This window comes from Nipponia nippon, unplaced genomic scaffold, assembly GCF_047370975.1.
Source record: "Nipponia nippon isolate SJK-2023a ecotype South Korea unplaced genomic scaffold, ASM4737097v1 scaffold_3, whole genome shotgun sequence".
NCBI lineage: Eukaryota > Metazoa > Chordata > Aves > Pelecaniformes > Threskiornithidae > Nipponia > Nipponia nippon.
The window spans coordinates 68,434,900-68,462,702 of NW_028262347.1; the positions used below are offsets into that span (position 1 = coordinate 68,434,900).

Below are 27,803 nucleotides of genomic sequence, written 5' to 3' on the forward strand. Positions count from 1 at the left end.
ATACGCCATCCTGGAGAGGGAAGAAGACCTTCCCCTTGTCTCCACTGCCACAGCCTCTTCTAGGTCTGGTCATTTGAGCAGGCAGCAGCAATGCCAAGTAGACTATTCACCAAATACCATGCTGGTTCCAAGCAGCTCCTTGATACAAATACAGCAGAAGCAAGAATCGGCATCTCAGTGTGCAGAACAGATCAGGACAAATAACCTGTTAGGATTGGAAGCCGGTACTGAAAGTTAGCCATTGGGAAGAGAAAAACAGATTGGATTTTGCTGGGGTAATGAGTAGATAGAATTACCAGGAAAATTTTACTGAACCTGGGACTCCGGGAAGACGTGGTATGAGGAGGGGATTGCATGTGGGCAGGAGACATGGGGCTACAGGTGTGGGTGGATAGAACTAACTGTACAAAAAAAGCCCCCAAACCTGAAAAAAAGTGGTAGAAAAAGGATGAGGAGATCTGGCAGATTAGAGGAATCTGCCTTGGTAAGAGGAGTGGAATTTGAACCTGGCTAAATAAGTTGATAAAAGATTGGGGAAATGAGATATGGTACAAAAGGTTTATACTTGGTGCAAATAAGCAGGACAGTTTGTGCCCAGGAGAGTGTATTCTCTACAAAAACTTTAATAGCATGCAAAATTTGTGAGACTCTCCATTACTCTGAAGTCAGAAAATACAAAATGTGGGAACAAACTGTGTGTTTTATTCCCCAGTGTGACATAGTCAACATAGAGGATAAGGTACAAGAGGCTATGTGGTGGCTTTTAAAGTTCCAGTCCTGTTGATGGTTCATGACAATGTCAGCATGCAGTGGAAAGTTGGAGGGTTTTTCCCCCTGGTTTTCTTATACCTAAAAAAGTTAAATTTACCTGCTCTATCCCTCCCAGAAGCCTTGTTAAGATAACATTCATTTTGAAAAATTAAATAGCCAAAAGCTAGGAAATGGCCAATGCAACATTGTGTGGCCTTTCTCATTTTTCATTGTAAGGTATTTGTTATAATGTTTTATAACTAAATTTTTGTCTGCCAGACTCTTGCAGTTTTCAGTATTGTGTGAAAAATGCTCAAAGAATGAGCCAGAGTTATATAAGGAGGATGATAATCATCTAGAGAAATTAGATGACAAATTATTTTTTTTTAATAGTAGGAAAGCATTAAGAGAATAAGGGAGAATATTTTTGCATCTCAGTTTTTCACCTGCACAACAGGTATAATAATGCATCCTCATTTCCCACTGGTGGTGTTGAGAAGTGAAGTTAGTTACTGTTTGCCAAGAAATAGCCTGCAGTTGTGATTAGTGTGATAGAAAGAAAATTGGGGATTTTTTTTTTAGTGTCATTTGTGTAATTTAGAGTAGATAAGGCATAGAGCCATACACTGAATATCAAAAAACTAATACTGAATATCTGCTCATTACTTCAGTAATTCCCTTCTGTGCATTGAACGAAGCGCTGTTTCTGAAATATAGTAGCCTGTGGTCAGGTGAGTAAAGTCTGGTTCAGAGGAGGCGTGGGTAAGGGAGTTGAAGTACGCTCACAAAGACAGCTGTCATATGGGCATTTCCCTTCTGTCTTTGTACACTTTTTGTGTTAGTGTAAATTCCAAAGAGAGAAAATTGTTAATGTTTAATAACAACTATGGGAACTCTATTTCTGAACAGATTTTTTTTTTTTTCAGTAATGGGTTCTCTCAAGGCATCTTCCTCTTATTTAGACTTTCAGCCTTCTTTATTAAATGATTCCAACCAAATACTTGCTTATTCAGTGTCAAAAATTTAGTCACGTTAGCAGAGGCTAACCATTTAAAAATTTTGTCAATACTAAGATAACAAATAACTCTTTATGACATACTCAAGTTTTCTGGTGCATAGTATATCAGAGATTTCACTAAGCCTTTTACTTCCAGTGCAGCCTTTTTGAAAAGCTGTTACAGTACGTGGTGTTTAAAGCATTGGAACTAGAGAAGGAGCAAGTCTGGTTGTTTTTCAAATTTATAATTCTGTTGAAACTAATAAAGATGCGGTAGAAGGCAGCACACATGTTTTATCACTTGACTTGCTTACATGTGTTATATGTGTTTGTCTTTTGCAGTAAATAATCATATTTTTGTGTTTGTATGTGCATTTACTATTTTTAGGAGATGTGAGGCACACTTGGAGGAAGGAGGGGGGATTAAAATGGGATTTCAGATTCTTGGGAACTTCTGCTTTGTGGCCAAAAGTTCTTGGCAGCATTTGTATGTGAAATGTTAAACTGAATTTACTGTCTCAATTCATAGGTAAAAGTAGAAAGTGTTTGCTGTGAATTATTTGCTGTTTGATTTAGTTAATCTTTTAGGAATATTGATTTGGAATCTTAGCTATAATGTTTGGAATTTTTATTTACATTTTAGAACTTTTAAGTTAGATCTGTGATATTGTTTTCTTCCCTGCCTCTGGCACACTTTAAGCTGTGTAAGATTACCTTTCCTCTTAGTAAAGAGTTTTTTGGCTTGAGAAATATCAACTTGGAAAATTCTTTTTAATGTGTTTTGTCTTCCTCCATCTGTAAATAGTGGTTATTTCTGTGAAACATTGGTCATCTTTGTTTTGGTTGTAGAAGTTGGCATTGTCAGCTGATTTTCTGTGGAAGCAATAAAAGTTATAGTAGATTTAGTTGAGGAACAATCACTCTTTCTTTTATTCTTTAGGTACTTGAAGCACCCCATCACTTACTGCATTCCAGATGGGAAATGATGGCTAAGAGCAGAAAAGCAGAAAGCTGTTAAACTACCTCTTAGTCTATAGTCCCTCTTAAGCACTTTGAGAGCATATCCAGAGTAGTAAGCTTAAACTATTCCAAGTCCTGAACCACTTAGAATTTGAAATTAAATTCACATCGGCAAAGATTAATACTGATCAGATGATCTTTGCTAATAACATAGCTTAAAAAGGTGCTGCTTTCTAGCTAAAGTGTGACTGTGTTTCTTATGCAGATCAATGCAGAATCAAACGTGCAAGTTTGTGCTCTTGAAAGTAGCTTAAATTCACCTGTTTGACTTCACAGTGCAACAGACATGGAGAGCTAATGACAGGGTCAGTAGTAACAGTTAAGAGGTTTCAAATAGCCTGTAATCAGGTAAACTCAATGGCCTGGGTAGACATACCTTTTTCTTACTTCTCATTTGTCAGAGGAGAAAGTGCAATGTTCCCTTCACCCTACACAAGCTACTTTTTCAATTTATTTAATTTTTTATCATACTTTATTCATTTTCATATTCATTTGTAACTATATTCAGAGGTTGCAGATTTAGGAATACTCTCTCAGGCAGAGCTGAAAGTTAAACCTATCGAAATGCACTTCTTATAGTCTCTTAATACAGCAGAAACTGCCTTAGTGCATTTGTCACTTTATATGTCCATTCTGTTTCAAAAATAAAATTACTGCCTTATTTTGACATTTTTGTACACCTTTGGTGGGCGGGTGAAGTTTTATGTGTTTGGGGTTTTTTTTTTTTACTGTGAATATAAGAATTCATTATTTGTGTTTAACTTTCTTTTTGGTTAAAAAAAAAATACTGCTGAATTATTTTGCACAGTGTTGCATTGGGAAGGTAGCCAATTTCATCTGTTCCAGATCTTGATGTGAGTTTGTGGGAAACCTCTAAATGCATTGGTTTTCTCTCCTATACAATAAATGAACCCAGTAGGATTTTAGATATGGTCATGTAACACGTATTTTGTACATAACCCACAAAATGGACCAAAGTCACTCACTCAGTAATTCACAACTCAGGAAGTGGTCTCCAGTTTACACCATATCACATAACGTTCTCTTTGTGTTAGGTGAAAGTATCCATACTTACGTGCATTATATACAAATAACATGTGTTACGTGTCTTAACTAATAATTTATGTTGTGTAAATAGCCCTTTCGTTCTATAAGAACCAGACACAGTGACTTGTTGGCTAATTTTCTAAAAAAGAAAATTGATTTCCTCTTCTCAGTAGTGTCTCTTGGGTTGTTGTGGAGATGCTTTTATTAGCACAGAGTAATATAAATCAGGACTGTCCTGACAGTAGAATTGCATTAGGTCTTATAACTTGTTTTGAATTAGACAGTTTAGTAATCTAGGCTAACAGCCTAGCTTTGCTTTTTTTAAAAGAAGTTTCTTCATTATCTGATTATGTATTTTGGATGACTTTAAAGAGCCTGGAGGAGTATTTGTTAAAACAAACAATTTGAGATGTTGGAAACATACCTAAATCCAGTAAAGAAGAATTCAGGCTCTGCCTCTGGTGAAAACCAGACTTAACTCTATACATAGTGTCTCTTAGGAGAATATACATGGCCTCCAGTAGATTTATAGATGCCCCCCTAAAAATAATGTTCCCAGTTCCTGCAAAACAGTATTTGGGAGGGAAGGATGGAGTTTTTGTTTGAAATTTAAGCATAGTTGTAAAGGAAATGAAATCAAATATTTCAGATTTCCCTCAGGCTGGAAATCCTAATAAGGCATTTCAGGAACACCCACCAACACTCTCCTTCCAAAGCAGAGTGTGTTCCCTGATGCCTGCGGCCGTTCACGGAACCGACATGCTTATCGATCTCATTGCTGCAGTGTCCTCCTGGAGTCTGCATCATCGTGGCAACACATTATTTAGACTTCCACTTGCCTTAGAGAGTGCTTTGCAAGGGTTTATAATTCAAAGTGCTTATGGGGCAGTAAGGAATCTGGAAGCATAGACAGCCCTAACTCCAAAAGGCTTCTCAAAGCTTCCAGGCTCACCAGGGATGCACTTGGAGCTGGGTCTCAGTCAGAAGCAGGATTTTCAGACTTACAGCTCAGTGACAGAGGAGCAGCAGGGTTTGACTTGAAAGTCTCTCAGAAGTGGGGAGCCTTTTAAGTCTTCCTAGATGCAGTGCCTCAGGAAAGGGTTCTGTTCTTCCAGGATCTATGGTTGTTGGGCACTCCTGCTGAGACCTGCCTGGGAGATGTGGGGATTGCCAGGCATTTTGTTCTAGAATAAAATACTGTACAGGTTATCCAGCTTTCTGGAATTCCTGCTTAAAAAAAAAAAAAAGAAAACCAAAACAGTTTAGCATCGACCCTTGGGTAGGCTGCTGCAGGGACAAGGCCCTGGAATGTGAAGATCTCCAGTATTTGGACAATCCAGATCCATCCCAAGGTTATGACCCAGTAAAGACAGGCATCAAGGCTGTCACACAAGTCTTCAGTCCTACAATATTCTGCTCTGAGATTCTCCTGGATTTCACTAGAATGCAGCCTTGGCTTTAACGGAGCTAATTAAAAACAAGCGACTTCAAGGCAAAAATGTTGGGGTCAATGAACGGATATTTTCTTCCAGTCTTATTTTACTGAATAAGTAAACAGATTGAGCCAAGCGTATTTTTGCTGTGATTTGGTTCTTTGGAAGCAGCAGCTTATAATGCTGAGGTTTATGCTGCTGCAGTTCTGTCCAATTACCTTTAAAAGCAACAGAGTCCTATACTATTGGATTTAGACTTAACTGTGCTTTGGAGCAGAACGTTGGCAGCTTGTAAAACAGCGTGCCACAGCTGCACACAGAGGGGGAAAACGTCTGTAGTCTTATTTTCTGTTGTAGGTTTGTTTCAGAGAAGAGAAAGGCCTTGTGTTTGCAGGCAATCTTGGTCAGCAGAATAGCTCCACCAAACCTGCTATTCACTGAAGCAAATTTGAGCCATTCTGAAATAGCTTTAATTGATATCAAACAGCAGTTCAAGATCCAACAGCAGAGAGGGGCAGGGGGAGGATAAAAAGATAGTTCTTAGTCTGCTGGTTTAAACTCCAGCATAAATACTGTCTTTTCTTTGTCTCTATGCTTGGGAACTGTTGAATTCATTTTAATAATAAATTAGCGATTTTTGTAACAAGCCAAGCCATTTTTACAAAAAAAAAAAAAATAAAAAAAAAATTCTTCACTGGGGTCATTTTATCTTCAGTCCTCTAATGCTTTCTGTCCTCATAGCCTGATTTATAAAAACATATTTCCTAGATAACTAGGCTTTTCAGTAGGTACCCATACTCATATTAGTCCTAGTGTATACAGCTCAGATAACTAGCAAGGACTTCAGTACACCAGTACCACCTGTGCAAATCTGTCTGACACTTTGCATACTGATGTAGTTATTGAAGGCTATTAAACTGTGATTTGTTTTTCTAGATCATCTAGGTTAAAAATACCTCGGATAACTAATTCTACAGTCATATCACAGTTTCAGAAGTGTATTTTAGGAATTTTTGTACCCACTCACACTTACTTTTCTTTTTCTTTTCTTTCAAAGAAATTTAACTTTTTTCATATTTTTACTTCTTTCTTATGTCAACTCTGTTTCAGATCAAAAAATCACTCAAATTTTTTTAGACTAAATTAAAAAAATTAAATTTCTTTCTGAATTTTTTTTCCCTAGAAGGTATTTCCCCATACTTAAAAGTAGCAAATGCACTGTATATTTATTTCTTGCCATTTTGAAATAGGTATCTAGATAGCATTTTGCAGTCGTCATAGTATCTGTAAAATACATATGTGTGAATGAAGTGTTTCTTCTTGAACCTTTTTCTTACAGGCTCATGAGGCAACACTGGAGGCTAGGGCCAGCCCAGAGCTGAGTGATCGCATGCAGCATCTGGAAAGGGAGGTAACACGGTATCGGGAAGAATCTAGCAAGGCTCAGGCTGAAGTGGATCGTCTTCTGGAAATCTTGAAAGAGATGGAAAATGAGAAGAATGATAAGGATAAGAAGATAGCAGAACTGGAGAGGTGAGAATGGTATAAAGTTACGAGAGAAGCAAAAGAGCAGATTAAAGTTAGAGATAACTTAGTCCATTTTTCTTGTCTTAAAAACCTTAGATTGCCTATTTTGGGAAAGTCTGTTTAGAGTTTTTCTGCCTTCAGTCCTTTATTTTGGTAGATTGTAAGCGAAAAGGTGTCTTACTGTGTGCTTTCATTACCTGGCTGCTCAAAAATAGGGCTGATATAGATAGAACTAGAAGCGTAGACAGAGCTGTAAGGGAAAAGGAGATGGTAGGAAAAGTTGTTGACACTGTGGTATGTTTGGAGAACAATTTGTTCTCTTGATTAAATAAATTCCTTAGGCATGGTTCTCCAAAAAACAAATAAGAAAAATGACTATTAAGAGCTTGTGTACTAGTTACTCAGGTTCTTCTGATAAGTGGCATTGAAACTCTTTGGACTGGTAGGGACACAGTTAGACTTTGGCTCATGTGAAGCCAAATGAACAAATTTGCTTTTGTCCAAACAAAATGTGATTCAGAACTTTTCAGTGTTTTCCATCTTTCTGTTGGAGCCAGGGTGCTCAGATATTTTTTCTAGACTGTAATGTTCCAAACAAAAGTCATAATTTATTATGATTCCATGACATTTGTATCCAATTAACAAATAGTAGATCTTGGGAAAGACCTGAAACAGATTCTGTATTCTGTCATTTTCTCACCTTACAGTGGGCCAAGAGGGAGTTTCTAGGCAGTAATACCTGTTTGGGGTTTTTTGTTTACTTTACCATTCGCAATGAAGAATCACTAACTTGGAACAGCAAAATGGAAATTTGATTATTCCCATTTGCCTTGTGCCAGAATAGTCTTTCTCATTTCTGTCCTATCACTGTTCAACTGCTCTGCATTTAGTGTCAGGAAGATTAAGGAAACTGAGTAGAGGACATTTCAGGTTCTGCGTGATGGCAGTGGTTATTGTTTATTGGCTTGATGACAGTCAAATTATGGACCCCTCTGAATGATTTGAAAAACTCTTTTCTAAGAAGTCCAGTCTTATTTCCTTGAAAGTGACAGAGCTCTGAAACAGTTCAACTTGTCAGCTGGGTTTCTTCTCTCTTTGTGATTGTAAGCAGCATCCTGTTAGTTTTCTTTCAGTTGTTGTTTTATTTAACCAAAATTCTCTGTACTGATGGTGTGAGCTTGAACACCCAAAAGTGAGGATATGTCCTTTATATCTGTCTTCCCTTTTTTTCTAAGTGATATAACTTTCAGCCCATTGATACATGGTGTATTCAGCAGAACATTCAGGCAATAGGTTGGTAGAGTAGGTGCATTTAGTATAGACACGGAAAAGCTAAATAGCAGTTACAAATCATATTTGTCTGTGTGATTTTTTTTTCAGTCCTTTAGAGGTGCCCATCTTGGGTGTACAGTTCACCATGTCATCATCTTAGGGCATGCAAGTTGACTAGGGATCAGGGTATAAGCAACAAACTTCTATTGGAAGTAAGGTATGGTGAAGAAATATGTTCACAGTGCCTCAATTTTTTCTGTGTGCAGAAGTAATTGCTGTTTAGGAAAAGCAAATCAGAAATATTCATCATTCCTCAACCTGATTCCTAGAGGAGATTGGAATGGCAGGAAGAGAATTTTCTTATGCATGCTTTTAATGCAAGTCTGATTTTTTTTTTTTAATTACATTAGCATTCAGAAACTCTAATCAAGATTGAGACTTGAAGTATCAAACACTAAATAAACACATATAAGTGGCCTGCAATAAAAAGAGTTTATAGTCTACAAAGCAAAAATAACAAAGAAGAGAAATGAAGATGGGCCTCCTTCTCTTTTACAGATAAAAGCATTGGCACCCAATCTTCAACGAGTTAGAAAGGAACTTTTTCTTTGAAAAGATGCAGTTCCAAACATCTGCACAGCAATTATTATTTTTGATGTTACAGTGGGTAGTTTCTTGCTGTTTCAGTTACAGGCCAAACTCTTACTATAACAAGGAAAGCATAAAACTCCCAAATGACTGGACATCATTCCATAACAATTTGGTGAATACTTTGACTATTCAGTGTTATCCATTCCTCCTTACCACTTGATCTTCGCTCTTATTAAAAAAAAAAAAAAAAGTTGTCCTCTTTATAACTTGTCATCTTTTCTACCAGTACTAAGATAACATAGAATACGTCCTCTTTTATTTCTAATAGTTAGAATAGGTATTTCAGCTATGTCAAAGAAAACAATACTTTTGATTGCCAGCAGCCGTATAAATCAAGGAAAAAAAAATCTAAGAATATTCATGTTCTATAATCACTGTAAGGGGAAATGGAAAAGATCTTCAAGATCTAGAGACCTAAGGTACGTACTGTTAGTGTGGTGCATTAGCGAAGTGTCAACACCCGAAATGATTTTTCAGGTGGAACTGTAATACAATCACAGTGCTGCAGAAAGAGATACAAGGTTTCAGATACTTTGTAGTGAGGTTTTGATTAGTAATTTCTCTTTTTCTGAATAATTGTTGACAGTTCTATTTGGCCTTAGTTGTTTGCAACTGCTCCCCGAAACCCCTATTCTCTGGAAGCTTGCTTTCTCCTTGTGAGTTTTTACACAAAGCAGAGATTTTAACATGTCTATTAAATGTATAGGTTGGTCCTGGTTTTATCTGCCTTGCTTGTTTATAAAGTATTCTTTCATGGCTGAACTGATCTATCTGGGCATGTTACATGGATGTTTTAGAGCTAGAGTCTTGGTTTCCTGAAAAGAATAGGTAATTTTGCCTTTTAAAAGTCCTTCCTAAACCGTGGTCCATGCAAAGTGAGCTAGAGACTATCTTGACTTCTAATGCTTCTACAGCTGTTCAAACTCTGCTGTGGCAAGAAGAACCCTAGTGCTTGCACAAGCATTTGTCAGCAAGCAAAAAAATAAATATTGCTGTGCCTATCAGGAACCATTGTTATTCAGTTTAGACCAAGATGAGAAGTTAGTCACATTCAGAGAATAACTGTACTAACAAAAATGGGATATTTTAAAAGAGAGAGTCTCTCCCTGGAGTTTTTCCTTATGCTAGTTATATGTGACAACTAGACCATAGGAGAAGACCGTCAGGAGAAGAGAAATAGTAACATGGTTTCTTCCATAGATGAGAAGAAATGAGTCACCTATTAGAGAGGTATGTATAGGGGAGCAGAGAAGGAGAAAAGATAGGAGGAGAGGAAGATGAAATGAAAACCAGAAAACTGTTCTCTTAAGCCTTATCGATGATGGCAAAGCTGCCTTCAGTTCAAATTATAATGAAGAGGGAAATTCTTCCACTCTTCAATAACTGTTGCAATTACTGGGTGGGGGACATTGTATTTCATCTGTGCATGGGAGGAAAGATATCCAAAAATAATGTATTAAATATGGTGCATGCTATGCAAAAGTTTGAAAAATACTCTAGAGTCAACATGAGATTGAAAGCACAAGCACATTAATTTATATTCTCTGTGGCCAGGATTTTGCTTTTTCTTACGGGAAGGTGGGCCATAAGTCCGCATTTCTTCTGTGGGTGAACAGCCCTATAAGTTTTGTTTCTGTCCCTGGATTGTGGTGGTGTAGAGGGTTTTGTAGCTGTCTGGTTATTCACTTCCTTTGTAACTAACTGTTTACTTTTTGTATTGACATTTCACAATCTCCTGTCTCTCTGTAACTTTTCATTTTGTGTTTTGTTTCCTTCCTCGCTTTTTCTTTCCATTTATACTGTCACGTCCTGGTTCCACGAGTTGTTTTGTTTTGTACATGCGGGGGTTTATTTTTTTGACTATGCCTTTTCTCAGAAAGCACGCCTCCCGCAAATTGCACCCTCCCTACCAGGTGTCGGTCCCTGCACCGCAACACGTAGGGGGGTTTGTGTGGGACTTCCTGGGAAAGTGAGTGCTCTGTAAGGCTTCTGTTTCCTACGGGGTGGAATGTCACTGCTGGCTGCCCGGCTGCTGCTGCTGCTGCTGTTTGGGTCTGCTGCAATTACGCTTTTTTTCGTAGGTCAAACAGGAACTAGTTGTGTCAAGTATAAGCTCTAACAGTGTCTGCGTTCAACTCATGTCACAGTGGTTATGACCACATTCCAAAGGAGGTTTGCTGCTATTCTCCCTGATTTAAACTCGACAGATGCTGTTGCTTTCTATTCTAATTCTTTTGCTGTGTTTTACCTTTGGTTCTAATCTCTATCAATTCTGCCTTAACCAGCTAAAACTCAAGTGTTCTAAAATGTGTCATTGATAGAGGTCAGTATTGCCTTATTCTTGAGTTTTATTGCGACTATTCTCCTGTACTTAAAAAAAAAGAGAAAAGACAGAAGAAGGGACATGGCCATCACAGCCTTCAGATGGGTAGTTTACACGCAGAGATATTTGTGTGTATATATTCTGCAAATACGAACTGACTCTGTATGTACTTGAGAGGTGGCAGTCAATACATGTGTACATGTTGCTTCAGAAGTAAGCACTGAGTGAATGTATATGGAAGTCGTGGTTCCAGTCACAGACTTGAAATTGATTTTAAATTGGCATGCTCGCTATATATGATAGGTAGTCCTTGTAAGGACATAGGGCACTGCCATTTTTTTTCCTGAAGGAAACTGGACTTTGAGTTGGGAACCAGTAAAACAGTGCCTGGCTTTGGAATACCAGCAGCCCCATTAAGGACAGCTGGAAATGATGGCTATTTTGAGAGAGAGATTTGGGGGAGTTTTTCTAAAAAGAATTTAAGGATGCCCTGTTCAAGAAGAAACCTTCAAACTTTTGATGTGTAGCAGCCAAAAGATACTTCTCATCTTAAATATTTCTTTTTAACAGCAAATAAAAATAAAAGATTAGAAAACATAGGGTGATCTAGAAGGAGCATAGAAAAATGTGGACAATAGAAGGAATTATCTTACTCTGTATGTCTATAAGATGGTGATATGTTTGTGTAGTGGTCTGTGAAGGATAGATGGAAAGAGAAATTAACTGCATGTTCCATCAGCTTTATGGTTTCCTAGAACAGTGTAAAGGAAACTATACTAGTAAATTATGCCCTAAGCTTAAGTCAACAGTTTGAAGTTGAAATACATATTTTCAAACCACTACTCTTATCTTATAATAATAATTTTCTTTGGTTTTCAAGTTGGTTGTTTCTGTGAATTTTTAAATATTTTTTTAGAGAATTCCTAAACAAGAACCACATCAGGGCATATAAGTAATTTAAAGTAAAAGGGACGTTTTCAAATTAAAGAACAAAAGGTGTTTATAAAGTCATAATCAGCACCATTAAAGTTAACCCTGAGAGATGGTGTGAGTATCTAATACTAATTCTGTATTATCATAGCTCATTAAAGTCCTCCAAAAATAAGAGAGACTCTGATTCAGGAGTAGGAAAAACTGAAATAATTAAATATCACTTTAAAAACCCTTCAATCCATTTTGGTCCCATAAATCATAAAGGCAAATTGAATATGTTTATCTCATGATCGCATGGTATTATTACAAGGCAGAATTTGTTATTGTTGTTTCTCATCCACTTCCCTCAAAAATCTCTAGCTTAAATGAATATTAAGATTCTAAGGTTAATAACTCAAAACTTAGGACTTTCCAAATTGAAGACTGCCATATAATTTTAATTCACCTCTTATGTGAGCCTATCACAGTAAAGTGGTATGAACCATATGAACAAATTTTTTCCACAAGAATGGTGCCCTTGGTGTGTGAAGGACGTAGCTTAAATTGTCCCCCAAAAATCCCAGGTGAGGCTGACACCGGTCATGGAAAATTTCAGCACAATTTGTTAATATTTGGTAAGCAACTGAGAACAAGGTCTTGTAATGGAAAGAAGTGGTCAGGCCCGTAGTTAGTCCAGCTCCACCTCTGAGCACACAGATCTATTGAATATTAAGATTTTCATCATTTCCAAGCTGGGAAATGAAGAAGTCATTTCTTGCTTTATCTTTATGAACATTAGGCCTGAAGTCCCACATTGAGTTTCACAGAGGAAAAAATAATACATTTTATATCAACATAATTGCTCTAAACCTTTACTTACAGGTATTTAACTTAACACATTTGAAAGTATGCCGATTTTCAGAAGGCAAGTATCTGCCCTCTGAAAGTCAACCTTTGTTAAAGTGCCCCAAGATCAACACTCAAACTCACTAATCGCTTTTGAAACCTACATCTAAGAAAAGAAGAGAGAGAGAGAGAGACTGCCAGTAATTGCAACTCCATCTGTAGAGATCACCAGATAAAAAAGCCATCATAGTGATTTTACGGTGACTCCTCAATCCATCCTCACCTCCTTCATATAATGGGATATCCTTTTTCCATTTGCTCTTTATTTAGCTGTCCTCTATTTCCTGTTCTCTCCCTCTTCTGTTTTTTTGGGAGAAACTGACACTTTGTGATATCGCAGAAACAGCTGGTTTAAAAAACAAGGTCGAAGAACCCCAATTAGTCTGGCCCTTGACATGACGAGAGGTCAGGGCCGATGCAGGCTTTGGATGAATGAGCTTGCTGTGTTATCCCATGACTGAACCACCTAAGCCTGGGTACTTGCCCTAGCATTATTTCCATGTTCACACAGGCAGGACTGACACTATTAAACCGCGATTCATCTCTATGAACCTGAGTACAGACTGTCTCCTTCATTAAATTCAGCAATGGGCTGAAAGCATTGGTTTATCTACTATTCCAACACCAAGGATCTGATCTTGGATCCTCCAAGAAGGACTTAACACTAGAGAAATACTTAAGGAGTATTGAAAAGCATTGATTGTGAACTTTTTTGAAGGCTTCTTTTCCCGCCAGATTTCCTGTAGCATTAAAGTCCTGTTCATTTTTGTCATTAAGCCAAGGTGGTTATCATGCATTCCCTCTCATGCCTAAGTCTATTATCTGTAATGAATATAGGAGTTGTCATCTGATGATTTGTACTCTGCCTGCATTGTAGCAATGATGCATTGTATTTAGCAAATATCTCCCAATCCAACTGCTATATCGCTAGAGTGTAAGAGCTATGATATAATTAATTATAAAATCAGAGGAGAAAGAAAGTTATGTAAATAACGAGCCTAGTCTGCATATCAGGGTTTCATTGTTACCTACCTTAACTACATCTCTTCAAAAGCTGTCTTGTAGCTTTGTTTCAGTCACGACCAAAAACCCCCTTTTATACAACTGATACAGTAAAAATAAAAGTGGCAGATCCTTACTTTGTCTTGGAGTACAGTAAGAACAAAAGGAAAATCCAGTAATTGCCAGTAAGCCAGTGAAATAGGAACATTAGTGTGCCATGGCCATCTGTGGTCATGTTTGTGCTCTTAAATCAGTGAACGCACGTGTACATGGGTGCACACACAAACCTTCCCTCTCTCTGTCTCTCCATCTCTTCTCCATCCCTCTAAATATCAGCTAAAAAGAAAGGAAAAGACCATTCATCATTCTTTTTACCAGGAAAAGGTCTCAAAAGTGGTAAACATAAATAGCCTTTTTGCTTTGACTGACACAAGGAAGATCAAGTGCATATTAATCCCTGTCAAATTACTTTGAAGGAACAACAAAGTAGTAAATGTACACAATCACTCACTGTCAAACAAGTGGAATTCAAAGGTTGACTAGAAATCATTACATAAACTTCTGCCTAAGTACATCTGAGACTAATGTAGCAGACTCATTCCACTCCCTATAATATACAAGCATGTGGAAAAAATTATAGCTGGAATAATCAACAGCTTTTTAAATACATATGGGTTTCTTCATTAAAATACTAAAGTGTTTACATCTCACCAATGATCAGATTTAAGTCGGCTATATCTTTAAAATTAATGAGATGGCATTTTAAAAGATAATGGATTTCTCCAAGAGTACCATTTGGTGTTACAATTGTATTGTCTCCCTGTGTGACTGTTGCATCGGAGTACACAGTTAATGGGGCTGGGCAGAAGCGCTGCTGCTGGATCTTGTAAGGAATGCTGCAAGTGTGTGTTCTTGCTCGAAGGGAAATAGTGCAAACTAAACATTATTATTTTGCTCTGTAACGAGCATGTGTCGGTATGTATCTGATCCTGCTTGCTTGGGGCTGCTTCCTGGGGCAGATGCTTGCTGCACTCCTCTGCTCAATTTCACTGATGTAGCCCCGTGCACTGACGCTTCACCTCCAGTCTGTAGCAGATCTCCATTGACTTCCTAATAGCTGGCAATTTCAGGTGTCTGCCTCGTTTTTAGTTTGAGTGATTGCACAGTTCCCGATTTTTTTCCTAATTTTAATGTGCTTTCAGACATTCCTCATTTCTGTTTGGATAAATATTGTGATTATTCTAAAAAGCCACATTTTGAAAAAAATAATAATTTTAAAAATATTTTGAACGCCTGTAAAAAAACATGGAAAAAGGGGCTAGCAATTACACGAAAAGTGGTTGTTTTTCTTTTTTTTTTTTTTTTGGAAGAAAGAATTCATTCCATAATAAAATGAAGATGTAAAAATCATTATTCTCCATTCAAATCCTGTGCAGCTCGCTAAATAATACCTCTACACCATACAGACAATTGCAAGTGACCTCAGCACAGCATTTCAGGTCCTGTTTTGCTTTCATCTTGTGCCAGCAAAAGATGTTACCTTTAATAGCAGTTGAAAGAACAGTATTGTTCATTCGAATTCTACAGGCCTATCCTGAATTCTAGCCTGTACTTTTTTTCACTTTTGAATTGAAGAAACAATATCATTATAATAGAACCAGGAACTACAAAGAGTTCCTGAAACACAAAATGAGGAGTCTTAAACTTTCATAATCTGGATTCAATAAGAGTCATAAAAAAGACAAGCTTTTTTGCCCTTACCTTATTTATTCCCATATCTAACCAAGCGTTTATTTTCACTTTTTTGTTCCCTTTTGTTTAAATTTGTTTGACCAGTCATAGTTCTGCACCTCAGCTTAGAGAGCGTACTCTTGGATTTCAGTCAGAATTGTTAGTTACACGCTTTTCTATATGAATTAACTGAGGCTTTTGGAACAGTATAACTTACTTCAAGATCAAATACTGAGATGTGGTATTTGGCATTTTGCAAGTCTCACCTTTCCCAAAATCCCCAAATAACACAGACTTTGCAACAGCTGTCCTTGAAGAACTTGACTTAAAGAATGTTAGTTTAAAAGCCAAAGAAAAGTATCTTTACACTACTTTACCAACAATACAATTCTCGGCTGTACCTCACTCTGAAACTACCGCTTGTACAAATTTAGTATCCTACATCGTTGTTTGTAAAATTTATGCCGGAAATAAGGACTTCAAATTTGATTTACATGGTTCCATATAGCAAGAGTAATAAAGCATATAGCAGTTACCCTGTCCTATAGAAATATCTTTCTCCAGACCGTATCCTGCCTTTTTAGAGTGAAATTTTGCCATGGGAGAAGTACAACATGTGTTGTAGAAGCCAAATTGCCACTTTGGACAGCAGGACATTTACTTTTCCTATCTTCTATTGACTGAAAAAGAATAAAGTTTAAAATCAGATGAGAAAGATCTGTATTTATGGCTCCTTGTTGACTTACATTGCTGTTATCAGTGAAATTGACAGCAGATGCCTATGAAAAGATATTGGAGATATTTGAAAAAAAAGCAATAATGAACCTATGGGACCTTATGTTATACAGGGAACTCCAGCATTTTGTCTTGGTCAATACTGCTGTTGAACAATGTTGGAGAGAACTGTCAAAGATATGCCTGTTTGGTCATTATTGTTTTTAGATTGCACCTTATATGGGAGAATTAAGACAGCAACACTGCAGGAAGAAGGGGCAGATGGGGTGTTCTTGTTTGTCTTTGGAAGGGTGACTTCAATGTCAAAATTAAGAAAGATGAACTTTTAGCTTTGACAAGTGTTCAGGTCTTGAAGACTACTCCATGGTTGCGGTTTTTCTCCCTTCTATTCCCTTTTGACAAGTTTGGGTCGTCTGCAGGAAAAGTGAAAGAATATCTTGCTCATGGAGAGAAAATAAGCCCCTAGAAGATGGCATAAAGGAACACATTAGGGTTCATCTCAAAAGTCAAACTCCACATTTTCAAAATGTTTGTTAGAATTCTGGAAGGAGGATACTTGCTAGTGATGTGATGTAAATCCAGAGTTTTTTACAGTTGGCTTATTCCCCTTTCCCAAGAACTGTTATGTGTTAGAGAGTATTTTCTCTACAGAAAGTTGCCTCTAGGTGAAATGGTGTAATCTAATATAAATGTCCTTTTTTTTTTTTTTTTATTAGATGTCTATAAAACATGCAGCTCTTTGTGTTTGTGAAGGATTGTGTGTCTGTGTGTCATTACCTGATTTAGATCTGCTTGTTTTGTCCTGTATTCTTTAACTGCCTTATCTCTGGACACTGTTTTCACAAACTCTTAACTCTTTTTCTTTCGCATCTCCTTCCTGGATTTGCTGCTTCCTTCAGCCTCACCTCAAGGTCAGTATTCACTTTTAATAAGGGTGTTTATAAGACTATTGTCTATTCCACTGAAATTGAGATCTCGCAGAAGAATGCACCTAAAATTACATGATCTACAAAATAAAAGATCAGAGATTTGGTTAAGTCTGTGTAGGAGGATGCGTTGTACAGGGTGCACGTTTAGAAGAAACTTGTGCTTGAAGGAAAGAATTTATATCAAACCACTGTAAATCAATGTTGTTGTGCACTGGGAAGAAGGGGCAAGACTTGCAATGAAGCCTTTCAAGGAAAAACACTACAGGAACAGGAAGCTGCAGCAAGACAGTTTAAATGTTACTGGTTTTATCTGTTACTTCAAGAAGAAAAAAAGATTGAACATGCTGCTGACTGCAAAACTAGTTCCTTTAAAAGACTAGTCATCCATACCTTAACTGTTGGATTTTTATCATTGCATCTGTGTTGGAAACCTTGTAGTGATGTTGCAGAACTAGTTTTGGTGCAGTTTGAGTGTATTGTGCTGTCAGAAAGAAGCAAGGGCTGAGGGTTAAAGATAAGTAAATTAGCAAGAGGATAAATTTGTTGAAGGCACAAAGTGATAAACTGCTGAAAAAACCTTACAGAGAGACAATATGTTTTGAAGTTGTTCAGCCATGGCTCAGGTTTTTATTTTTATATTTTAAAAGCAGTTGCTAAACATAGGTTTTCAGATTACAATGGAGTAGCTAGGAGTAATGGCCTATGTAATACAAGTCAGAGTACATGATATAATGACCCCCAGTTGCCTTTAAAGGCTCTGAAACCATTTTGGATTCTAGTCTTTGCTGATAAAGTCTGTTTGGTAGAAAGCATCTGTGACTCCTGACGAAGGAATGATTATAATTGTTTCAGGCAGTGTCTTTGCCCAGAAAGCCACTATTTAATGACTAAAGTTCTGAGTCGACCAACCTGTGGCTTTCCTATTCCTGATTAACACTGTGAAAAATGTGGTGGTGAGTGGAATCCTATGATGCTGCGATGCTGCTGACGCCTTTAAATTGTGTCGGCGTTCTGACCTTGGTTTGGCACAGACATAGCACTTGTGGCCTTGGCTGTGTATTTTCCTTCCTCCCACAAACTGGAAAAAGATTGGAAGTTAATCATGTTGTTGTCCATCAATATCTTCTGTATTCAGTGTGTCGTACTGGCATGCTTGTAATCGTTGGGGAGAAGAGGGCTGTCCTTGAATGACCCTCTTTTCAGATCCCAAAGAACAGAACTGCCAGGACACTTTTCTGCCCTGTGCGCTTTCTCCTCTGACATAAACACAGTGTCTTTTCTTGCATGGACAGGACTTCCGTTGGGTAGTCTGTATTTGCCAGTTGCCACCGTGAGTGGAGTTTGATGTGCTTTGTCTGGCCAATAAAGTCCTACATGTTATAGGATCCACCTGTCAAATATATTTCTGCTTCAATCCATATGGTTATAGGTTTTTATCAATACCTGCACCTATACTGGAATTTGTGATGAACAAGAGGGGGAACTATTTTTAGGGTGTGGTTTTGGGTGTGTTTTTTCTGAGACCTGGCATGATTTCTCTTTCCCCAAACAATGTAACCATAATTTTTATTTCTCTCATTTAGAGCATATTGTAAAATTTGGCTAGAGAAGATAGGAGGATGAGAGGAAACGGCCTCAAGCTGCGCCAGGGGAAGTTTAGGTTGGATATTAGGAAAAACTTCTTCACCGAAGGGGCAGTCAGGCACTGGCACAGGCTGCCCAGGGAAGTGGTTGAGTCTCCAACCCTGGAGGCATATAAAAGACAGGTAGATGTGGTGCTTAGGGACATGGTTTAGTTGTGGACTTGGCAGTGCTAGGTTAACGGTTGGACTCGATGATCTTAAGGGTCTTTTCCAACCTAAACGATTCTATGATTCCATGATTCTATATGACTTTGGTTTGAGGTGGCCAAGTGTTAGGATCTTTGAAGAGTTTTCCGATAAGACATTAAAGAGATTGTCCATTTTGTCCTTATAGTTTCTTAGTGGTTTTATTGATTTTTTTTATTATTATTTTTTAAAATTGATTGTTATGATGGCTAGTTGCTGTGGTTTTCATATATTAGTTAAAATAAATCAAGAGTACAAGGGAATAGGTGGAATTGACTGCTCTTGGAACTACAAAATCCCTGCTGGCCAGAAACACAATGAAAAGATTCTCCTAAGGACAAGCAGGAAAATTACAGGGGTTGCAATACCACTCATTTTCTTTCTTATGCATTTCAATGTTTGCCTAATTACCATTATCTGCAAAATATGAAGAAATAGCTGTTCTGTGAAGTTACATTCTACATTGGAAGCTACTATGGGAGCCATAACTTTGTTTTACTCTTATTGGTGTAAAGCAGTTATTTTTTTCAGACATCAAAGCAAATGTGTCGTCCTGGAAAAGAACTGAATATGTGAAAAAATGCATTACGTATGTCTGTCTTCTAAAAACAGGACAAAATATTCTGAATTATATCTGTTCTCATCAAGAACAGCTTTGCTTACTGTAATCAGTGCAAAACCTCTGAATTTTCTGATCTCTCTATTAAGCTTTCATCATCTCTCTCCTGTTGATAAACTCAGTGAACCAGAACATAATAGTGTAAACCTCATCACTGTTGCTGTTGTGACATGTACTTACTGCTCAGAAGTCTAAGGGCCTAGAGTGGATGTCATACTGATTCATAGTAAATAAAATAGGCTTGGAAGGCCTGGGGATTAAAGCAGTTTTCCATAAGGAGTTTTTGCTAAGCATCTCTGTTGATGACAGCTTTATATAAAGAACTACCCAATGCCGAGTTCAAGAATAACAAACCAAATAACGTTATTCTGGTGTCATTACCGGCAGCAGTGAAAAAAATAGAAAAATACCACAAAGTCATATGCTACAGTTCTTTTAAGTGGTTCTTATGTATACATGTCGCAAAAGTTGAGATGGAAAAAAGATAATAAGACGGACAAAATCAGGTGCTATAGTGAGCAACTACATACTTTTCAAGGAAAGAATGAGCTATATTGATAAAACAAAAGCAAGATTTCTAGCTTCAAATTGGGTAACACTTTAACTGCTTCATTTTTTTTTTTTTTTTCATTTAGCTTTAATTTATCACCATTATTTGTATCTTGTCTGCTGAGTAGTGTTGATCATGCTATTTATCAACCATTTATCTTTGTGGCATAGCACTAGAATGGAAAAATAGCTGGAACTGTAGGACAGAAGGCCTCCCGCAGGAGACTTGTCTTTTAGTCTCCTGCTTTCTACTGTCAGATTTTCTAATAGTTTACATCTCGTGGTTAATTGTACTGTCTGTCATCTTTTGAAGCTAGTAATCCAGATCTTAAGAGAAAGAAGTTTTCTGGATTTTTTGCTATGCCAAAGAGAATTTGATGCAATAAGAAGTAATAAAAAAATACTGTAAACCTTATCTCTGCACAGCAAAGTGGCTTGGTGATTAGATGAGTGCAGGCTGATGGCATGAATCAGAGATAAAAGTCTCTGCTATGAGTGTCCATGTAAAATTAAATGTCAGTGTAGCAACTGAAGTGTAGCCTTTTATAATCAAAGTAAAAACAAAATACTAAATCTGAGAGGATTATTTCAGTCCTTCTTCCAGAGTCCTAAATTTATGTTAAACAGAACACATCTAACCACCAAAGAAATATTTAAAACATCTCATACTTAATAATATTGCATAGAAAGTTAAGCAGATGCAGGAAACTCAGGATACTATTCAATAATTATTAAAAAAAAAAAAAAAAGGCGAAGTACTTAGTTACAGGCCTATAGTCTATGGTACCTGTGGGTTTTTCATTGTGATGGAAATATCTCTATACACCGCGCCATATACTATATCTCCAGGAAGCTGTGTATCTGAGTAATGAGAAAGTGCCTGGGCTGTCAGGAGAAATTTCACTGGGAGTGTCGCTGCCTCTGTAGTTTCATACCTTCAGGAGACTCTGGTCTTCATTCTGCCACCATGCTGGTCATTAACCACAGGAGGAAATGATAAAAATTTCAAGCATGTTGAGTCAGCAATGGTTAGTTTTAGCTCAGCAGAAGCAGATACATTGTGTTCAAAGAAGTTTCCGTTTAAATTTCCTTGGTCATCTCTAAAAAATAACAACCTCTAATAGTTGTTTTCTATTTAATATATTTTTCCTTTAATTCTGCTTAGAGCAAAAACAGCTTTATGGAATTCTTTAAAAAGTACTCTGCTTGTAAGAGCTGTCTAGTCCTTGTGCATGAGGAGTAAAGCATCTGCAAGATGATAGTGGGGAAAGGAAGAAATGAAGGCATCAGACTTGTTGGCTGTGAAGGTTGGGTGGTGATGAGTGGGGCACAAAACAGAACTGTGGTTTGCCTTAGAACAGGTCACTGGCATAGTCTTTCGAATTTGCTTTAGGTATAGCGATTATCAGAGCTTTCTTGCTCCATTTGAAGTGGAATCTGTAGCTTTTCTATCAAAGGTCCTCTTTTCTTGCCTCATTTCACTGCATCTTAACAAAGCAAAAGTATTCACAGCTGTACATTATCTCAGAATTCTCACTTTTCTGGAGTCTCACATGATCTGATTTCTTTCCTATTACCTGCTGAAATTAATTTAATTACATGAGACACTGATGAGTTGTTTTTCTTTTTGTGTTGTTGCTTTGTTTTCAGTACATGTATTCACAAAGCATGCAGCTTTCCTGTGGGAATTTGAACTGAGATAGCATTAGAAAGACATGCAACTGGATATGGCACTAGCAGGGGGATGTTTGTATGTCAACAGTATGCTGTGAAATTTGAAGAGCTCTGAGAGATTAGAGGAATCCCTAACAATTTGATTTTTTCAGATATAACAAAAAGGATGTCTTTTTACCATACTATTTGAAACATCAGTATACAACATTATTGAGAATACACTCTAAATGTCTTTATGTTAATATATCTCAAAGTTAACAAATTATCTAGCACGTCATCATCAGAAGAGTAACTGAAATTATCATTCAGACTTCATGCGACATTAAACATTTTGACTAACCCATATGGGTCACACCACATTTAGTCAAAGCAATAAAATCTGAGGGTTATTTTTATTCTTTAATGACTAACTTCTGTGTAAAAATGCATCCCCTCAAATGGCTAGATTTTTGTTTCTGTTAAAACTCTAGAAGCCAGATAAGTATATGGACAGACAGTGAATTTATGTGTCTATGATAAAATAGTCTTGGTGCAAACTTTTTCACAACTGACAGTACCAAAAGCTTTAACAGACCCTGGACTTGGCAATAATATGATAGTTACAGAGAACTCGGGCAGGAGACCTTTTTAAAAGATCACTGAAAAGGCTCAGTAGCTTCTTTTCCTCCTTTTTTACTGATAAGGACTCCTTTCAGATCCCTGAGCATAGTGTCAGAGTCTGCAGGAGTGAAGCATTACCCACAGAAGTGGAAGACCAAGTTACAGACCATTTAAACAAATTAGAAATATACAGATTGATGGAATCAGATCAGATACGTACAAGGTTGCTGAGGGAGCCAGCTGATGTCGTAGCGAGGACTCTTTCTATCATCTTCAAAAGCTCGTGGCTGTCAGGGAAAGGTCCTCATGACTGGCAAACATCACACCCATCTTCAAGAATGATGAGAAGGAGGATCCAGGGAATTGCAGGCCGGTCAGTATAACTTTAGCTGCTGGGAAGTTTTTGTAGCAGATCCTCCTGAAAGCTGTCTCTGAGCACCTGAAGGACAAGAAGGTGATAGGGAACAGCCAGTGTGGATTTTCAAGGGCAAATCAAGCCTGACCGACCTGATTGCCTTCGGTGATGACTGACTCAGAGGGGAATCAGCACTGTTTAATGTCTTTTTAATGATGTGGATGATGAAACACAATATACCTTCAAAAATTTCATGGATGATAGCAAACTGAGGGCAGTGGTTATAGGGAGTATATGCTGGAGGGCAGAGCTCCTATATAGGGTGACCTTGACAGGCTGGAGAAATAAACTGGCAGAAACCTCATGACGTTCAATAAAGGCAAGTGCAAAGCTCTGCACCTGGGGTTGAATAACCCCTGCATCTGTACCGGCTGAGGGCCGACTGGTTAGAAGGCTGGTTCATAGAGAAGGACCAAGGGGTGGCTGAGGACAAGTTGAACTTGAGTCAACAGTGTCATGTTACTGGGAAGAAAGCCAAATGCGTACTGGGCTGTATTAGCAGAAGCAGAGCTAGCAGGTCAAGAGAAGTTGTTTCCCTCTGCTTGGCACTTGTGAGGCTGCATCTGGAATACTACGTCTTGTCTGGGGCTTCCAGGTGCAAGAAAGACATTGGGATAATGGAGTGAGTCCAGCAGGCAGGCTGGTGAGATGATTAGGTGCTTCAGCACATGACATACAAGGAGGGGTGGAGAGAACTGGGTTTGTTCAAGCCTAGGAAGAGGAGCCTCATGGGAATTCATACTCTGGTCTTCAGCTATCTAATGGGAAGATCCAGAGAAGACAGAGCCAGACTCTTCTCAGAGGTGTTCAGTAAAAGGTTGAGAGGCAACAGACTCAAATTGCAACACGTTCCAGTCTAAGTTCCAGTGAGATAATCAGTGGAAAAAATTCACAGTGATGGTAGTCAGATACTGAAACAGGTGCCCAGAGAGGCTGAGGAGTCTTGATCACTGGAGATATTAAAAATTCACCTGAACAAAGCTATGAGCAACCTGCTCTAATTTGGCCTTGGTTTGAGCAGAGGATTGAGCCAGGTGACCTTCAGAGATGCCTCCAACCAAAATTACTCCATGGTTCTAACTTACTGTGGTAAGTTAATCTGTATTTTAGGACAAACTCTACAATTTTTGTGTGTTTTTGGTAAAAATTTGCTGCATAATATTGACCTTGAAAAACAGGATAAATAATAATTGTTGTGTTATTTTATAGCACTACAGCTGTAAGAAGAGAAAGAAATAAGAAAAATATGGTGGGGGGTTCCACTGCACTTTTATTTCTTGCAAATTTCTACTTGTATTCTCAGTTTTTAAACAGTTTTTAAAAGCCCCAAGAGTTGCTGCTTTCTGGGGTAATGCATCACTGTGATATGTGTCAGTGTGGTATTAATACGCTTGTCCTTCCATAAATAATAGTTCTACCCAGACATTTTTCTTTCAAGATTTCTGATGTTGCCTTTGTACACATGTAATACCTGAGGACAATAGTAGCTCCTTGTACTTCTGTCCCCTTCCTCCCTGTCCCCAAACACAGATGCTTTCAAACCTTATTGCTGTTAATAGAATCAGAGAAGATAAAATTGGAAGTTGTCTCTGTTTCCTGTGTTTTTTATATGCCCTCGGTAAGCTTCCCTTGCTGGCTGAGGACTTAGACTGGGACAGGGACCTTAGATCTGACAGCGTGGGGTTTACTACTCTGCATCTGCAGTTACCAGGTATGCTGTTACGCCTTGTCATTCGGCTTGAAAGAACCATTTTTCATTTGCAGTATTCACATCCCTTTTTGTCACATCCTTTCTCTTGCTCAGGTTGTGGGCAAATAAAATAGAGCATACTTGACTCCGCATCTTCTCAACTGTCCTGTTGAGACAGAGCATTTTTCTGCTGTGAGATTTTCAGCTGGCTAGGAAGTTACTCCTCACGTGTTTAGTCTGCGCCTGTGACTAAATTGAAATGCTAGCTTTTGTTCTTGTGTTACCTGTGAAGATCAAGTTCCATTTTCGACCTGTACACAAGATGACTTCACTGCCTCAGATGAGAGCATTGGAACCCTTGTGTTTCAGATGTGCCTTTCAGTACTTTACTCATCAATTGAGAGCATTTCTTGTTACCCTTGGTCACTAGCTAATATTTTTCATCCTAATTCCTGTGAAACCAGCTTTCCTAACTGGCCTGCGCATCTTCTCTGCAAATAATTTCTCATCTTTTGAATGAAAAATATGCTAGATAAGTATAGAGATTTATTACAGTCATACAGTTTATAGATTCAATGCATATTTCTATTGCTATCACTCAATTAATTTGATATCACTCTTAATCACATTACTGTAAAATGAAAATGAAATTGCTTATTCATAAAATCCCAAGTAGGCTATTACAGATATTGCAAGATAAAAACATGTTTAACATTCTTACGCTAAGATTAAATTGGTAAGGTCTTTTTTCCCCCTTTTCCTTACTCTTCTGTGGCTCTCTTCCATTTCATTGTCCTGACAGGGTGGTGCAGTCAAGTATTCCCTCCTTCTGCATAACATTTTCTTCATTTGCAAACAATAGAGGGCCCCTTTCATGCTGGAATATGTCAGCTTTTCTAGTCAGTCGTCTTCCTGAAGTACCCCAGGTAATTCAGACAGATTTAATCATGATCTCAGAAACTTAATTTCATTTTTATCCAGCAGGTAGGCCGTTCTTAATTAAAAGAAATGTTTTTTTCACTTCCTTGGAGAACAAAATCTTTCCAGTTGTCACTTTCTGTTCATGACTGAGTAATTAACTCCTGGCTCTAGGGGGTAAAGGGCCACTTATCCCTTTAGTGACTCAGCATACTCAGTTCAAAGTAAAGTGTTTTACATGGAACATTATTATGTATCTGTTCACGATATTGAACAGATTTGATAGAAATTGGGATGAAGCATGATGGTAGTTTTGGGGTGACAGAGGGGTTGGAGTGATTCAGTTCCAGCATCCTTCTTTCAGCATTCTGGAATGAACTTGATCATGACAAGTAACCTATCTCCTTTTTTAAAAAACAAGAGTGAGAAAGAATTGGAAATTTGAGTTGCAAAATACTGTCTGTAGGTAGACCAGAAGAGCCTCATTTGTTCCTAGAAATTACAGCTGCCAACAACTGGCAGTTGCCAAGCCAGTGTGCTCAGTGCCAGCCTTGACAAAAGATTGCAAGAGGTGCCAATCCAACAGAAAAGTGAGGCTGCTTTCCTACTAGTTGCTACTCCTCGGTGTTGCTCAGCTTCCTCCTAGCATGTAAACTTCTGACTTCTCAAAGCCATTGATTTATTGTAGCTCACCAGATGGTAGCTCTGAAAAGCATATGTTGTCTTCCTTAGCTTTCAGCATCAGTCCAACTTTCAGCTTTATCAGTCCCACTGGCACTAATAGCACTGTCCAGATTGTTTCTGTTCTGAATGCCAGCAAAACTCAGATTGTCTGCAAATTTCCTCGTCCTTTTTTAATGTCTTGAGTTGTTCGTGCCATGTTTGAAGTCCCCCGTGCTAGGAACTGAAAGAGAGGTGACATAATGTGGCTTTACCCTACAAGTATATGTAAGGGTAAAGAATCTTAGCCATGCAGGTTTCAGTGGGGATGCTGCATCTTTGAAAATACATTCTTTTGGGGGCCTCTCCTGTCATACATTTTCTCTTTTACCAATATTGTGTTCAGTGTTGCTTGGTTCTTTCTCTAGACCTGCCTTACTCCGTAATAATCTGCATTATATGCTCACTTAGTTCCTTTGGTCTGCAATGTTTAAAAAAAAAAAAAAGTGTATTCTGTTTAATTTTTGAATTTTCAGCTGGTAGGATTCTTGGTTTTGCTAGATGTGCCTGAATTCCACAGGTAATTGTACCTAATAAATAACAGCATTAATGTTGTCAACTTATAACCAACTACTAGATAGATATACACATTCACTTCTCTTTTCAGTGTGTAATTTTTCACTTTGTGTAGATAATACCAGCAGAATATGTTAGCAATGGCACATAGAGACCTGAATAAACAGTTAAGAAATAGATTTTTTTTTAATTATTATTATTATTATTATTATTATTACTAACTCCTTCTAGTAATATATATAAAGGATACAAGAGCACACACTTTTTCAGTATTTGACATGTCAACATACTTTAAAGGATTAACGTCTCATTAATCAACATAAGGTCTCTTTTCTTTTAGCATTTCTAGCTTGCTCCCTGTTCTCTTGCACCTGTCACAGAAAATCTTTTTTTCTTTTTCATCATTTACTTTTAGGCCATCCTGTATGGAAAAAAAACTGGGAGAGAGCATTAAATGAAGTTGCTAGTCAAAACTTTATTAGGCTACTGCAAAATGACACTTTGTACTGCAAAAGTGACCACTGATGTGGAATGTGAAAAAAATGGATTTTTCTGATGCATTTGGAGTACAACACTTCTGCAATAACTGCAACATTTTATGTAATTTCTTCTTAAAGGAAACCTTTCATGATCATATCTCCCCATCAGAGGGACCATTCCCTACATTATAAGTAATAGGCATGGTTTTTGTAGTGACCATGCAGTTGCATTATGTAAAAGTTATCAGGGAGATGCAGATAATTGTTGTTTTTTACTCCTTAGCTTACAACATGTCTTATTCCCTTTCTCGTATCTCTTGCTTTCAGCACAGATTTCACATTTTAATATGGAATATGCAGATGTCTTTGCTCAAAGAGATGGGGCATGGCACACAGTTTTTGACAGTTTGTTTCCTTTGACTGCCTATTTCCATGTTCTTTTTGAGTATGCTTGGATCACGTGAACAAATGACAGCTGAAATGTAGCTGAAGGAGTCTGCTTCGTATTTTTAAATGCTTAAAGCTTCAAACATTATTGTAACGGGCAAAAACATTATAG

At 37.7% G+C, this 27,803-nt stretch overlaps 1 protein-coding gene across 11 annotated transcripts in view; it reads left to right on the top strand.

The window, feature by feature from the left end:
- ERC1 (ELKS/RAB6-interacting/CAST family member 1) overlaps positions 1–27,803 on the top strand; it is a 309,566-nt gene that overhangs the window by 125,712 nt on the left and 156,051 nt on the right. For 6 of the 11 annotated variants that reach the window (XM_087766222.1, XM_087766223.1, XM_087766226.1 and 3 more), the window contains 2 exons: positions 6,587–6,780; positions 17,206–17,217. In XM_087766222.1, coding sequence (XP_087622348.1) covers positions 6,587–6,780; positions 17,206–17,217 — 206 coding nt within the window. The remainder of the gene's footprint in view (positions 1–6,586; positions 6,781–17,205; positions 17,218–27,803) is intronic. The other 5 variants (XM_087766224.1, XM_087766225.1, XM_087766227.1 and 2 more) reach the window with 1 other exon arrangement.